The sequence below is a fragment of the Crinia signifera genome, chromosome 5, assembly GCF_055691185.1.
Source record: "Crinia signifera chromosome 5, ASM5569118v1, whole genome shotgun sequence".
Classification (NCBI taxonomy): Eukaryota; Metazoa; Chordata; class Amphibia; order Anura; family Myobatrachidae; genus Crinia; species Crinia signifera.
The window spans coordinates 291,189,907-291,203,448 of record NC_139221.1 but is presented as its reverse complement, the minus strand read 5'-3'; the positions used below and the strand labels follow the sequence as shown (position 1 = coordinate 291,203,448).

Below are 13,542 nucleotides of genomic sequence, written 5' to 3'. Positions count from 1 at the left end.
TGCGAAATAGCCCCCTTTGGTTTAGCGTAGACATACATTATACAACTAAAGACATTTCAGCCCACAGCTCCAGTGCTGTATACTGTATTCCTCTCCCTGACAGACAGCCACAGGTTCCAGCTGTGTAATATATATTTATACTGTAAATCCCAGCACTCTAATTGGCTTACTATACAGAGAAAACTGTGAACCGTGCGCAGGCAGATTAAATGCAAACCTTTTGGTGATGATTAAATCAGTTACTTGTTATAGACAATTTTCCCACTTGTGCTCAGTTTCCAAGGCAATTCTCAAATGTCAGCCATAATTAAATGCTATTAACACATAACTGCCTGGAACTGCTTTATTTGGATCACTTGGGTTTATGCTTCTTAGAAACACAGCAAGTGGAAAATCAAATTAAAACATCTAAAGTATTTATGACATGTCTATGGAGCTTACTCAGACCACAACGCTGCGCTGCTAATTTGCAGAGGCCTGAATTCGCTGTCCAGCCAGAGTGAAATCCAGCGGATCTATGTACATGGTTTGCGAAAATAACCAGCAAATCCGTACGCAAGACGCGCATCAACTAATGATTTTCCCAGTGTGTACAGTCTTTACATAGTCCAGGGCTACGCTGTGGCTGCAATGGCGACAGGCTGATAGGGGCCAAAGCCAACGTCACATGACTTTCAAATGCCTGGAGTTTCCCGACACTCCCAGAAAAAGTCTAGTTACCGGCTTCCTGTCTTTAAACTTGCACACGCCCAGCGATTCAAAAATGAGCAGGATTTTATTGCAGGATGGCCTTGCACATGCGTACTACAGGCTGTACGCATGCATAGTCTATCCGTAATAGTCGGCCTGCAAATTCACAGCCGAGTGATCAGGTCTGAATAACCTACAATATCCCTGTGTACAAGTTTCACAGTTACTGGCATAAACTGGATCGAAATCTTTTATTTTCCAGTTGTTTATATTGAAGTGCTTCAGTCTTTAACCCCTTCAGTGGTGTTTTTTTTTTTTTTAAAGGTAGCGCTCCCCACTGGGCGAGTTTTTTAGGGGGAGCGCTACCTAAAACAAAACCTACCACACTGTCCCCCTCGGCCCTGCAGACGCGGCGTGTCAGTAGCCAGCAGCGAAGGCTTCAATAGAAAAACTGGGCACTGAGGCACAGCACAGAAAATTCTCGGGATTATGCCCCTAGATACTGGTACAATGATGGGCGGCATGCTGATAACTACAGAGATAGGTACAGTGGGTCCAATTCGTGTTTGTACGCAAATGCTTATGCAGCTGTGATTTTTTTTTTTAGGTATGCAGTTGATCGAATCTACAGAATCTAGGTAGACAATCAACAAAATAAAAAGTTTGCGTCAGCAAGGATTGACTGGCATCACATTTTTTCCAATGTGTAGGAGTAGCCTTACGCCCATACACACTAGAAGATATTGGCATCAATATTGTTCAGAAAGGGGCTTCTGAACGATATTAATGACAATATCTTCTAGTATGGATGCCTACTCTAGTTAACGATGCGCACAGCTCAATCTTGAGAATATCGCTCATGAAGGTTGTGCACATTGCTCAGTGTGTGGCAGTGACATGAGCGATATTGTCTGTCAGCTGCTGCCCGGACCCTCCACGGCTCCTGTCACTTCATCTGATGTTGCCGCTGCTCCTCCTGTGGTCCGGGATGTCAGGAAGTGGACCTGCGCATGAAGTACCCCTCCTGCTGCCCCTGTGATGAAATCAGCGACGGGAGGGTGTGGAGCTACATGCCCCAGAATGAGCTAACTTGGCACACTCCATATCCTATTAGTCAAGTATACTGCATTATATTCTCACATAGGGTGCTTCCAACCTAGAGATCTCCTGCACTACAAATACTGAGAAGTCTGGAGCAATGTTATATTTAAAGAAACTGCCCAGGATGGAGCAGAGTATACATAACGCCCAAAGTAATATTATCAAATCAATACATGTGATAGGTTTCCTGCCAGGGTGGTCCGAATACCTAATCCTAAGCAAGGAATTAAAATAAATTTGCAACTTGCATCATTCTGAACTACAGTATTAAAAAAGTTCTGGCAATCATACAGTATTTCCGGTTCAAATGATACTTTTAATAACAAATAGCAGTAATTTTTAGCAGTTGTCTTAGCAAGTCAAGTTGTGCTATCACTACCTTCTGCCTGCAGATGGCACTGTTTCAATAACTTTAGGAGAAACTACTGTATATGATAAAAGGAAGGCACATCAGAAATTACAATTAATAAGAGTTAAACACTTCCTATAGAGCAGGCATGTCTAAACTGTGGCCCTCCAGCTGTTGTGAAACTACACATCCCAGCATGCCTTGCCATAGTTTTAGCATTCCCTTATTGCAAAACTGTGGCAAGGCATGATGGGACTTGTAGTTTCACAACAGCTGGAGGGCCATAGTTTGGACATGCCTGCTATAGAGAGTTTAACTGCTAAAGAAACCTGCAGTGCATAATGGTGTCAGAGAGAATGGATTATACCAGGAGAAATGCAATCCTGTTCTCTAAAGTATTCATTAGACCAGTGGTTCCCAAACTTTTTGGAATCACGGCACCCTAGAGCATCAAAATGTTTTCAAGGCACCCCTTGGCCAAATGTTTCTTATTGAGAAATTTAGTAAAAAAATATATATTAAATTAAGTACATTGGGTGAATATGTCACAGTTATGTGGTGAGACACAGAATTTGCTCCTGTTTGTCCACATCAGGGCCGGAATGGCCATCTGGCACTTCTGGCAAATGCCAGAAGGGCCGATTACCTTGTGGGCCGATTTTGTGCAGAAAGTTCTCAGTTCTAAGAACTTTCTGTAGTACCGCAGAGCCCGCTAAACCCCCCCCCCCACGTCATTTGCATATTGAAGCCATGGCGCTGCAGCGTCATGATGCGGCTATTGTGGAGCCCGTCGCAGTGCCCCGCATTCCCCGGAGCAGACCTGCGGCTGTTTTGCCTCCTTCCTTCTGTGACACTCTCCTCCCTTGGAACACCTGCCAAGCCAAATTCACTCCTTCCCCTGAGGCGTACGAAGTGGTTGGTGCTATTTAAAGGTATTTCTCAACAGCCTCTTGTAAAGTAACATAGTAGCTACAAGCCATGTTACAGGGAAGTAGCGGAGAGGAGTAAACATATCATATATGTCAACTCTGGGTCACATTCTAAGCATAGTACATGCAAGACGGATTGGGTCTTGTATAAGACTGAGTTATGATCCCATGTCATGGCCTTTGCAAGCAATCACTGTACTGCAGGTTTTTCACACTCTCTTATATGTAATGCCATAACGAGTGTATGACGCAATCACATGGCATTCTATGCCTACTGCCCGGTGATGCCACCAATGTTGCATGTTATAAAATATGTGTTTCTTCAGTTGGTTTTGGATGCTGGATTAAACCACACCGCGCGTCATTTGCATATTGACGCCATGACGCTGCAGCGTCATGATGTCATGATGCGGCTGTTCTGGAGCCCATCGCGGTGCCCTGCATCCCCCGTGCAGACCCGCGGCTGTTTGTCAGTATTAAAGATGGCGGAGTGGAAGGTACGGACCTCGGGCGGCGGGCAGATGGGAGGGAACAGTGAGGGAATGGGAGAGGACGGTGATTTAGAATAAAACTTCACCCCGATTCCTGTCATAGCTTATTCCTGGCTGTAGCGGGGGTAATGCAGTCATGTTGTGGTCATTGCCCACAAGTACTTGCAGGAAGAGCCCCGAGTGCGTGGGAGCAGGTGCACGTGGGCGGTGCCGCATTGCCCGCGAGCAGTGGGTGTTCCTGGGGAGCTCCCACACTGGTTACTTGTAGGCGCTAGATGTACAGTGGGAGGTAAAGGCCTCATACACTGTGTGGCATGAGAGGGCCACCCCTTATGTACTATATGAGAGAGGGCCCTGTGTCAGTCCAGCTGCTGTATTCTTTGCTCTGGCCTGTGGGCGGCCATACAAGGAATGTACATCAGAAAGCGTGTATCCGTATGCATGTTTGTAGTATTTTCTTAGTACTGTGCTTATGTTATGTACTTCTCATAACATAAGCACAGTATTTCTCCTGGCTGATCTGGAGGTTCCCTGCTGCCCATACAGCACCTGTGTAGCGTTCCCATGTTTGCCAGTATATCCCAACAACTACTGCCCACAAGGAATGTGTAATGGGCATAATGGTGTGTTCCATAATGTGTAATGCCTCGCCTCCTCTCCATGAGGCCACGTCGCATTTTCGATGCGCAGCTTCGCCGTGCAAGGGCCCCCGCCTCCCACAGGTGGGCCTGTCTGCTCAAAATGCCAGGGCCAATTTTTGGCCCAGTCAGGCCCTGGTCCACATATGTTATGATTGGCAGCCACCAGCACTAGTTTTGCCTGTTACATTGACCATTAATAATATGAATTGATCCTGGTCCACCAACCCAAGGCACCCCTGCAAGTGTCCCGAGGCACCCCAGGGAGCCTAGACACACAGTTTGGGAACCACTGCATTAGACCATTAGTGCATAGTTTCCTACCTTTCCTTTCCAGAATGCAGGAGACTCCCTGAAATAGCAGCAATCTCCCTCTCTCCCTCATTAATCTAGCAATCTCCCTCATTTCACCTAGCCCACACTACAAGGTTACATTTTGTTTGCAAAAAAAGGAATGAGAGAGATACATTTACATTGAATCATCAGCACCATTTTCAAGCACTTTAGCAAGTACAGTAGCTTTTACTAACTGCATTTGGGGCTAATCTACATCTGGAGTCATATTAAAAGATTCCTCTTGGATGTAGCAGTACACACCCACGTTCACGATCTGTTATCACAATCTCTTCATATCACGGACGGTATAAGGGTTAGCATTACTGCCTCACAGCGCTGAGGTCATGGGTACGATACCCACCATGGCCCTAACTGTGCGGAGTTTGTATATTCTCCCTGTGTTTGCGTGGGTTTACTCCGGGTACTCCGGTTTCCTCCCACAATCTAAAAATATACTAGTAGGTCAATTGGCTTCCAATGAAATTAACCCTAGAATGTCTGCATGTGTGTATATATGTTGTAGGGAAATTAGAATGTAAGCTCCACTGGGGCAGGGACTGATGTGAATGTTCAACTGTACTCTGTAAAGCACTGCGGAATATGCATGAGTTATATAAGAAACTGTTAATAAATAAAATATATGGAACTAGACACGCGCTTTGGGTGAAGCATGACACGTCACCTCAATGGGGCGCTGTGCAAAATTCTACTACCAACTATAATCTCCCTGAAACTAGTTTTCAAAAAGTAGGCAAGTATGCATTAGTGGGTTATTGGATACATTTGTAATAAAGCTAAAAGGACTATACTTCGTGCATTGTATACTTAGAGGGCCTACTTCAGAGACGTACACAAACCCATAGTCTAAAATTACTTTGCAAGTGTTGCCAAGTTCTAACAGTAATTACACACACGCTATAAAACGTGCAAATCTTTGCTACCATCATAAAGTCTCTGGCTGCGGCAAAGATTAAGATATAAAGGGGCCTACACACTGGGAGATGTTGCTGAGCAATCTGAGCAATGTAGATCGCTTAGCACACAGCGATATGTCTGCGTTGAGTGATCGGTCAGGGCCCGTGTGGCCCACATCGCTATGGCCCCTACACCCGGAGTGATGTAGGGGCATTGTCTCGCCCCATTACACCTTTTGTCACTAATGCTGCTTTCAGACCGCATAACTGGCTTTGACCCTGTATTTGAAAAAGTTTCCAAAAACGGGTCTGCCAGGTAAAACCCCTTTCACATCGCAACTCTTAAGCGGTATATTACCGTTTAAGTGCCGTTTTTTTTTACACTGGCAGACCCGTTTTTGGAAACTTTCCAAATACAGGGTCAAAGCCAGTGCAGTGTTCAGCGTGGGGGTGATGTGAACACCCCCCCCCCCCAGGGGTTAACATCACCCCCACCCCCAGGGCTAACATCGCCCCCCCCCCCCCAAAGTTAACATCACCCCCCCCCCCCCAATGTGTTTAAGAAGCCCCTCTCCCCCCACTCCGTGCAGACGGTACCTTCCGTTGCAGATCCCGGCATTACTGTATGGACGGAGGCACTTATGAAAAAAAGTGTTTTTCTTAAAATGGCTGCCGCATAGGAAAACCAGTTTTAAAAAACTGTCTTTCGTATGGGGGCAGCCATTTTCCGAAAGTCACTTTTCTTATAAGAAAAGTGACTTTCGGAAAATGGCTGCCCCCATACGAAAGACAGTTTTTTTAAAACTGGTTTTCCTATGCGGCAGCCATTTTAAGAAAGACACTTTTTTTCATAAGTGCCTCCGTCCATACAGTAATGCCGGGATCTGCAACGGAAGGTACCGGCTGCACGGAGGGGGGTGGGGGGGGAGTGTGTGTTTCTTAAACACATTGCGGGGGGGGTCGGGGAAGTTAACCTGCGCGCGCGGGGGCGTCCAGTGCTATGAATATTTAATGAGCGCTCATTAAATATTCACTGCGCTGAATTTAGGACCCAGCTCATTGGCTGGGTCCTAAATACCGTTTCAGACCCGATTTTGATCCCAAAATACCGGGTCTGAAACGGGTAGGACCCTGCATTTTAACCGGTTTGAAAAAACTGTATTTTCAAACCGGTTAATTGGATCTGCACCTTTCAGACCGCACAGATTACCGTTTTAAAACGGTAAAAAAAGGCAATATACCGTTTCCAAAGTGCGGTCTGAAAGGGGCATTACATAGTAGATCCCCTTTGACAGATTGCACTCACTTGAAGATCCCGAAAGTGTTCATTGTAATCTAGGGCATAACCAACCACGAATCGATTGGGAATTTCAAATCCAGTATCTGTAATAAAATGTTACAAGGCATTAGTCGATTTTAATACACTGTAAAACCATTGGACTAATTTATTGTATCATAAGCAATTTCTTCTTCTTTCAAGTGAAAACCAGACAAAAAAATATTGGGAAAAAAAAAAAAAAGTCTGCATTTATTGTACACTGTTAAATATAAATTGTGTGTAATTGAAAACCTATAAGGTTGAAAAACACCCAAATTTGCTAAAGATTTAACCAATACGGCTTTCGCAGTGTAACACATCACATTTTTTCAGGAAAATATTTGAAATTTCAGATAACTTGCATATACCGTATATGAGGTGAACTGATTTGCTAGATTCAGTAATAGGATCATACATATATATTTTTATAAAAATATCCCCTCCCCCCACCCTGATGGGACATCCCGGTTGGCACAGCGGGGAAGGGCGTGGTCATAATGCAGCATATGTAACAGATGTGAGGAAGTGATCTGCAATCACATCAACATGGCCCCTCCCCCTTCTATACAATAGCGAGATTACAGATATTGCCGTCCTCGAGTGAAGTGGATGGCACTAAAAGGGATGTGGGAGGCAGCAGCTCTACACTATGTGACAGCCTGTTTCTGAATGGCAGAATGAGGTGGGATGCAGGCATTCTAACGAAGGCTCAAGTCAGTATGTGCGGCAAGATGCCGATCCGGAGTGGAACGCATATACTGTACACCTAGGAAAACTTTATTATTGGCAAAAGCTACTGTTGCAGACTGCATCACATGCATGGTTCCGGGTGGTAGATCTAGTGTCTAGATAGACCGTACCAAAAGGTCTACAGGGTCAAAACATCGACATGATAAAAGATATACAAATGACATGAGTTTTGAACTTACTTCACCATCCATGTCAACATAGAGGTAGAATATAATAGTAACCGAACAGGAAGCATGGAGAGCAATGCGAGGCTATGTGTTACACTAATTGGGGTCCATGTTGACAGTTGTTGACATTGACACAAAAAAATGGGGAAAAAAATCATGTGTACCCTTTTCATGTCGACATTTTGACCCTGTCAACTTTTCCCATGTTGACCTTTTGGGGTCAGACTTATTGACGGTCTATCTAGACACGGTCCATGTTAAAATCCACACCCCCAGCATATTCCATTTAAAATATGACTGGGTAATAACAGACAAAGAGCAGAAAAATGGAAAGCACATTATTAATAATAGATTGATTCAGTAGAGACTGGAGGGCCCTGCTCGCTTAGCCCCTCTATGTAAAAAGATCGAAGTCATGGGCCAGATTCAGTAAAGGAAAAAAGAAAAAGTAGTTTTGTATCTGGAACAAACCATGTTGGCAAGCAAAGAGGTGCAAATACATTTATATGGTTTCTCTGCAGGGTAAATACTGGCTGCTTTATTTTTACACTGCAGTTTAGGTTTCAGTTTGAAAACACACCATCCAAATCTATAGGTGCATGCACACTATAGGATATGCTCCATCATTAACAATGTTGGTAGGAATTCATGGGCAAAGGATACAGTGCATACACATCGAACAATCTTGTTGACGTTCAATGACGTCAACCAACCATCGCTCAGATCATGCAGTCGATGATATAGTAAACATTTGCCTGCATGTTCAGTTGACAGAGGAGGAGGTTTGTAAACGTCCCAAGGAAGAGCGCATCGTTAACGATATACTGCATAGACACACTGCATGCACAATAATATTGTTAATTAATCTGCTTATCTCCCAACTTTTGTATTCCTTAAAGCAGGACCGGTCAAGGCTGGCCCAGAAAGGGGGCGGAGCTAAGGAATGAGTAAGTGAGACCTGGAGTGGTTGGGGCGTGGCCTAGTGCCGCAACCTCAGTTTTCATAATTTTCAGGGGCGTGCTCAGCTCTACCTAAGCAACTGAGCAGCCCCTGGCTCGCTCCCGCCTCCCTCCAGGCGCACAGCATCTCTTCAGTGATCACCGGCTGATCTGCAGAGCAGTGGTGATCTTCGGCTCCCCCCAACTACCCCCTCATCTGCAGGAGGGACAGTCTCCAAATAACGGGGCTGTCACAATGCAATCAGGACAGTTGGAAGGTATGCGTCTGCACCACCTACAGTGCAACATTGTTTAATGCCAAAAAATGCAAAATCATGCACTTGGGTCTCAGAAATCCAAAGGGGATGCAGTTAAAATCCCGGCGGTCGGGATCCCGGCGTTCAGAATCCCGATGCCGGAATCCCGACCGCCGAAATATTCTCCCTCCTGGGGTGTCCACGACACCCCTGGAGGGAGAATAAATTAGCGTGCCGAGCGTAGCGAGGCACCGGGCCCGCTGCGTGGCGAGCGCAGCGAGCCCGCAAGGGGGGGCGATCCACATCCCCCCTTGTCGGCATTTCGGCTGTCGGGATTCCGGCGTCGGGATTCTGAACGCCGGGATCCCGACCGCCGGGATCCCGACCGCCGGGATTCAATACTGAATCCATCCAAAGACTCAATATAGTATAAATGGCACTATAATGGAAACTACTGAGGAAGAGAGGGATCTAGGTGTCACTATTTCAGGGGACTTAAAAGCAGGTAGGCAATGTAACAAAGCAATGAAGAAGGCAAGTCAGATGCTTGGTTGCATATGGAGAGGTATCAGCAGAAGAAAGAAAGAAGTAATAATGCCACTGTATAGGTCATTGGTACGACCTCACCTAGAGTATTGTGTTCAGTTCTGGAGGCCATATCTCCAGAAGGAAATAAATACATTTGAGACTGTACAAAGAAGAGCAACTAGAATGGTGCATGGCCTACATCACAAAACGTACCAGGAAAGACTAAAAGATCTTAATATGTATACTTTAGAGCAGAGAAGGGAAAGGGGCGACATGATAGAAACTTTCAAATATATCAAGGGTTTTAACAAGGTACAGGTGGGAGACATTCTTCACAGGAAGAGGAGCAACAGAACATGAGGACATGCACTGAAACTAGAGGGAGGAAGATTCAGGGGAAATGTGAGGAAGAATTTTTTCACAGAAAGAGTAGTAGATAAGTAGTAGATAAGTGGAATAGCCTCCCATCAGAGGTGGTAGACGCAAATACAGTAGTACAATTTAAACATGCTTGGGATAGGCATATTGATATCCTTACAAATAAATAAGGATCAAATATGGTTTGAGGTAACATGTTTAAACAAAGGGGCAGACTAGATGGGCCAAGTGGTTCTTATCTGCCGTCAAATTCTATGTTTCTATTGTTGTGCCCACTTGTATGCTTTTTTTCTTTTCTAAAAAAGCTGAACCAGGCCCATAGTCACCCTGCAGAGTGAAATACACCGGTCCGGTACACATTATATTTGCTCTGGTTTTGAGATTACGCTCTCTATATGAATACAGGTGTTTTTCAATTCACATGTCCCTTTAAATCCCCAAATAAATATTTTGGGTTTTGTTTTAATGGTAAAATCTGGAATATATGTTAAGAACACTTTGACAAATATGGTTTTAATAATTGGAGATTTTTATTGTTTGCTTGCTCTCATACAAACATCTTCTGACAAAAGTAAAAAATGCTGACACTACTCTCCCTCCCTCCCCAGCTGCTGATTATATCACTGTGACTACCAGCAACACACAGCTCTGCCTTCAGGGCAAATAGCAGAAGTAGAGCTAGGGCTGGCCCTGTGTGTACTAAGCAAGCCAGTAGTTTGGTTGGTATGTGCGTCTGGTGGCTTGGGGCAAACGGAAAGCACATTATTAATAATAGATTGATTCAGTAGAGACTGGATGATACAGTATGTCTCAGTATAAATGTGTTTTATATGGCCACTTTACGGTATTAAATCTACAGCTACGCTTTTACAAAGATATTTCACTTATACCCCTGTCACACAGCACCTAGGACCCCGGTATTTGCCTGGTCGGTGCCGTATGAATTCGACCTGGGTTATAAGAATGGTTAAACCCTGGTCGCCTTTTGTATAATGTGTGACCTGGGTTTGATGTGAAAGCACCAGATTCGGGTAGCAAATGTGAAAGGGTATTACACATATCCTACCATGTTGTATCATAATCTGTCCACATGGGGCACTGTTTCATTGGAGCCTATAGCCAATGTTTCACAATTGCTCAACGTTACAGTAAAAAAAAAAAAAAAAAAAGAATGCAGAAAGAGGTTCTCATTACACAAAAACAAAACAAGCAAATCAAATAAATGAATAAAATGTATATAATATAGATCTATATAGCACCATCTAGAAGAGAATAGCTCAAATCTGATTGGTTGCTATGTGCGATGGGCCAGATTCAGCTTTGATTGGGTGCACGCCACCCCCTGCCTGTTTTTGCATCAAACTGTGAAGTGATTGCAGTTTGGAGGAACATTATGGTCATCGGTTGCTGTGTCCTTATGCAACTACAGCCAGAGTAAGTCAAACTGGACTCCGGCTAACTACTGCAGCCCGGCTTAAGAGGCCAATAAAACGATCTCACAGTGCAGTCCTTGGCCGCGCCATTCTGGAAATGCCGGCGGCCCCCGGCCCTCCCTGCAAACTGCTCTGCCTGATTGAACACTGAATACCCTGCATACAAGTCCCCTCACTTAGGCTGAACCTTGCAGCTTATTCTCAGTGAGAAAGTCCAGAAAAACAGGTCGCGTGTGGGAAAAAAACACTATGTTGAAATCTCACACTGTAGGAGAGGATGTAGTAGTCAATCCAAGATCATAGAATGAATACATTAGATTCATCTTGGGTAGGAAAATTCATATTCTAACTCTGTTTTAAGTGTATGTTACTTATACCCCTTTTCCACTACCAAAAATAATCCGGGTTGATGCGTGGAGACGCGCACCGGCCCAGGTTTTTTGCCAGTGGAAATGCAAAATCCCTCCAACCTGGGTAGTTACTTGCGTTGGGCCAGGGATGCTCCTGGGCAGTGGAAACGGGTAACCCAGGTCGATGCCACCTTGTTCCCATTCACGCTGCTGGGAGATGCTCTCCTCTCCCAGTACTGTCCCGGCCCCACCTTCCGATGTGGTCAACTGCCCGGCTTTATGCCGGGTCGTGGCGCCAGTGGGAAAGGGTTATACCCCTTTTCCACTTGCAAGCTGGGTCGGGTTGCAAGTGTAAAAGGCTTGCAAGTGGAAAAGGGGTATAAGCTGGTTACTTATGCTGTAATAGTTAGGCCAATGTCTCTGCTGGTTGGACTTTACAATTGCCACAATACCAGATATTGATTATTTAAACTGAATGACTATCCACGTGTGATCCTAAAACAATGATCCGGAATGTGACTCATGGCACCAGTGGCCACCTGCGAAAATAAAACTCTGTGTTGTGCTGCTTGTCCATCTGTCGCACTGCGTGCCCGGCCAGAATTGTATTATTTATTTATAGTTTCTTATATAGCGCAGCATATTCCGTTGCGCTTTACAATTGGCCATAATGTGCCCCTGGGTAGTTATTAGTGTATCCTAATATTTACACCAATGAAAAATAACCGGACATTAAATACAAGGCAGCTGCAAATTCTGTGCTCAAATGATCTCTTTAGAAAGGACTCACAGTCTGGTCTGAATTTGTTGTTATCATCAGATCTTTTCACTAACAAGCTGGAAGCAAAAACAGAGGAGAGACAGTGATTAAAATAGGATACATTTCTGAAAAATAAACCCAACAAATAAAATAGGGCATAAAGGTTAGTAAGCAAAGACTATGCAGTTTTCTCAATACAACGTCAGCGTTTCAATGCAGTTCACATTTTCATCAGGACATCCTGAAGAAAATGTGAACTGCATTGAAATGTTGACAATAAGAATATCTCTCCTCGTTTGACTTATGATTCTAAACAATGATGAAGATCGCTTAAATCAAAAGAATTGAAATGATCATCCTGTAGGTGTAATTATATAGGTATTATGCTTTTGTTACATTAGCATTTTTTCATCCAGTTTATTTTATATTCATAGAGAGATTACTATTTTTTTGGGTAGTTCTAGTAAAATACAAATTCTGTAGTTTCCTGCAAACAAACGTCAATTCTCTAAAAAAAAACAGGAAAAAAAAAAAGAAAGAAAAAATAAACCACAGAAGAAAAACTTTCCCATCCCTACATAAAATAGTACGGCAGTTATGAGCGAGGTTGCCATGGACACGGGAATCTTTTGCATATTTGATTTATGGTAATATTAGGAGTCAAAACACAAATATCTGCTGTGTCTGTTACTAGGAGTACCGACCTTGCCACCTTCACCATCTTTGGTTTGTAGATTTCCAACTGGTCGAGGAGAGCTTTGATGGTACGTCCAGTTCCTATAACATCCTAAAAATAAGGAGATGGACTTATTGCCAGTTCCACTTTGTTTCTCGGCAGGTTTTTACCACAAAATATAGCATATAGCTGCTTGTGCCATGTTCATCTATTTACCAACTATATATCTAAAGCTGAATATAAGGTACTTATGTAATATCTGGGCTCCCGTTTTTCTTATGAGACTGCGTCCCCTCGCGGGGCTCGCTACGCTCGCCACGCTTCGGGCACGGTGGCTCGCTGCGCTCGCCACACTATATAAAATCAACTCCATGCGTAGTTGGATAGTAGGGGTATGAAAAAATGGGGTGCATTTAACATGGGAGCCCAGATAATACATAAGTACCGAATATAATGCTAAATAAAAACACCTTAGAAAGATGGGCTACATGCCAAACACATGTTTTACGTCTCAAAGATAATTTGACAGAGTTTTAATC

At 44.1% G+C, this 13,542-nt stretch overlaps 1 protein-coding gene across 8 annotated transcripts in view; it reads right to left on the bottom strand.

The window, feature by feature from the left end:
* PRTFDC1 (phosphoribosyl transferase domain containing 1) overlaps window positions 1-13,542 on the bottom strand; it is a 40,203-nt gene that overhangs the window by 2,116 nt on the left and 24,545 nt on the right. For all 8 annotated transcript variants that reach the window (XM_083189255.1, XM_083189260.1, XM_083189252.1 and 5 more), the window contains 3 exons: window positions 13,032-13,114; window positions 12,358-12,404; window positions 6,755-6,831 (listed from right to left, as the gene is read on the bottom strand). In XM_083189255.1, coding sequence (XP_083045381.1) covers window positions 6,755-6,831; window positions 12,358-12,404; window positions 13,032-13,114 — 207 coding nt within the window. The remainder of the gene's footprint in view (window positions 1-6,754; window positions 6,832-12,357; window positions 12,405-13,031; window positions 13,115-13,542) is intronic.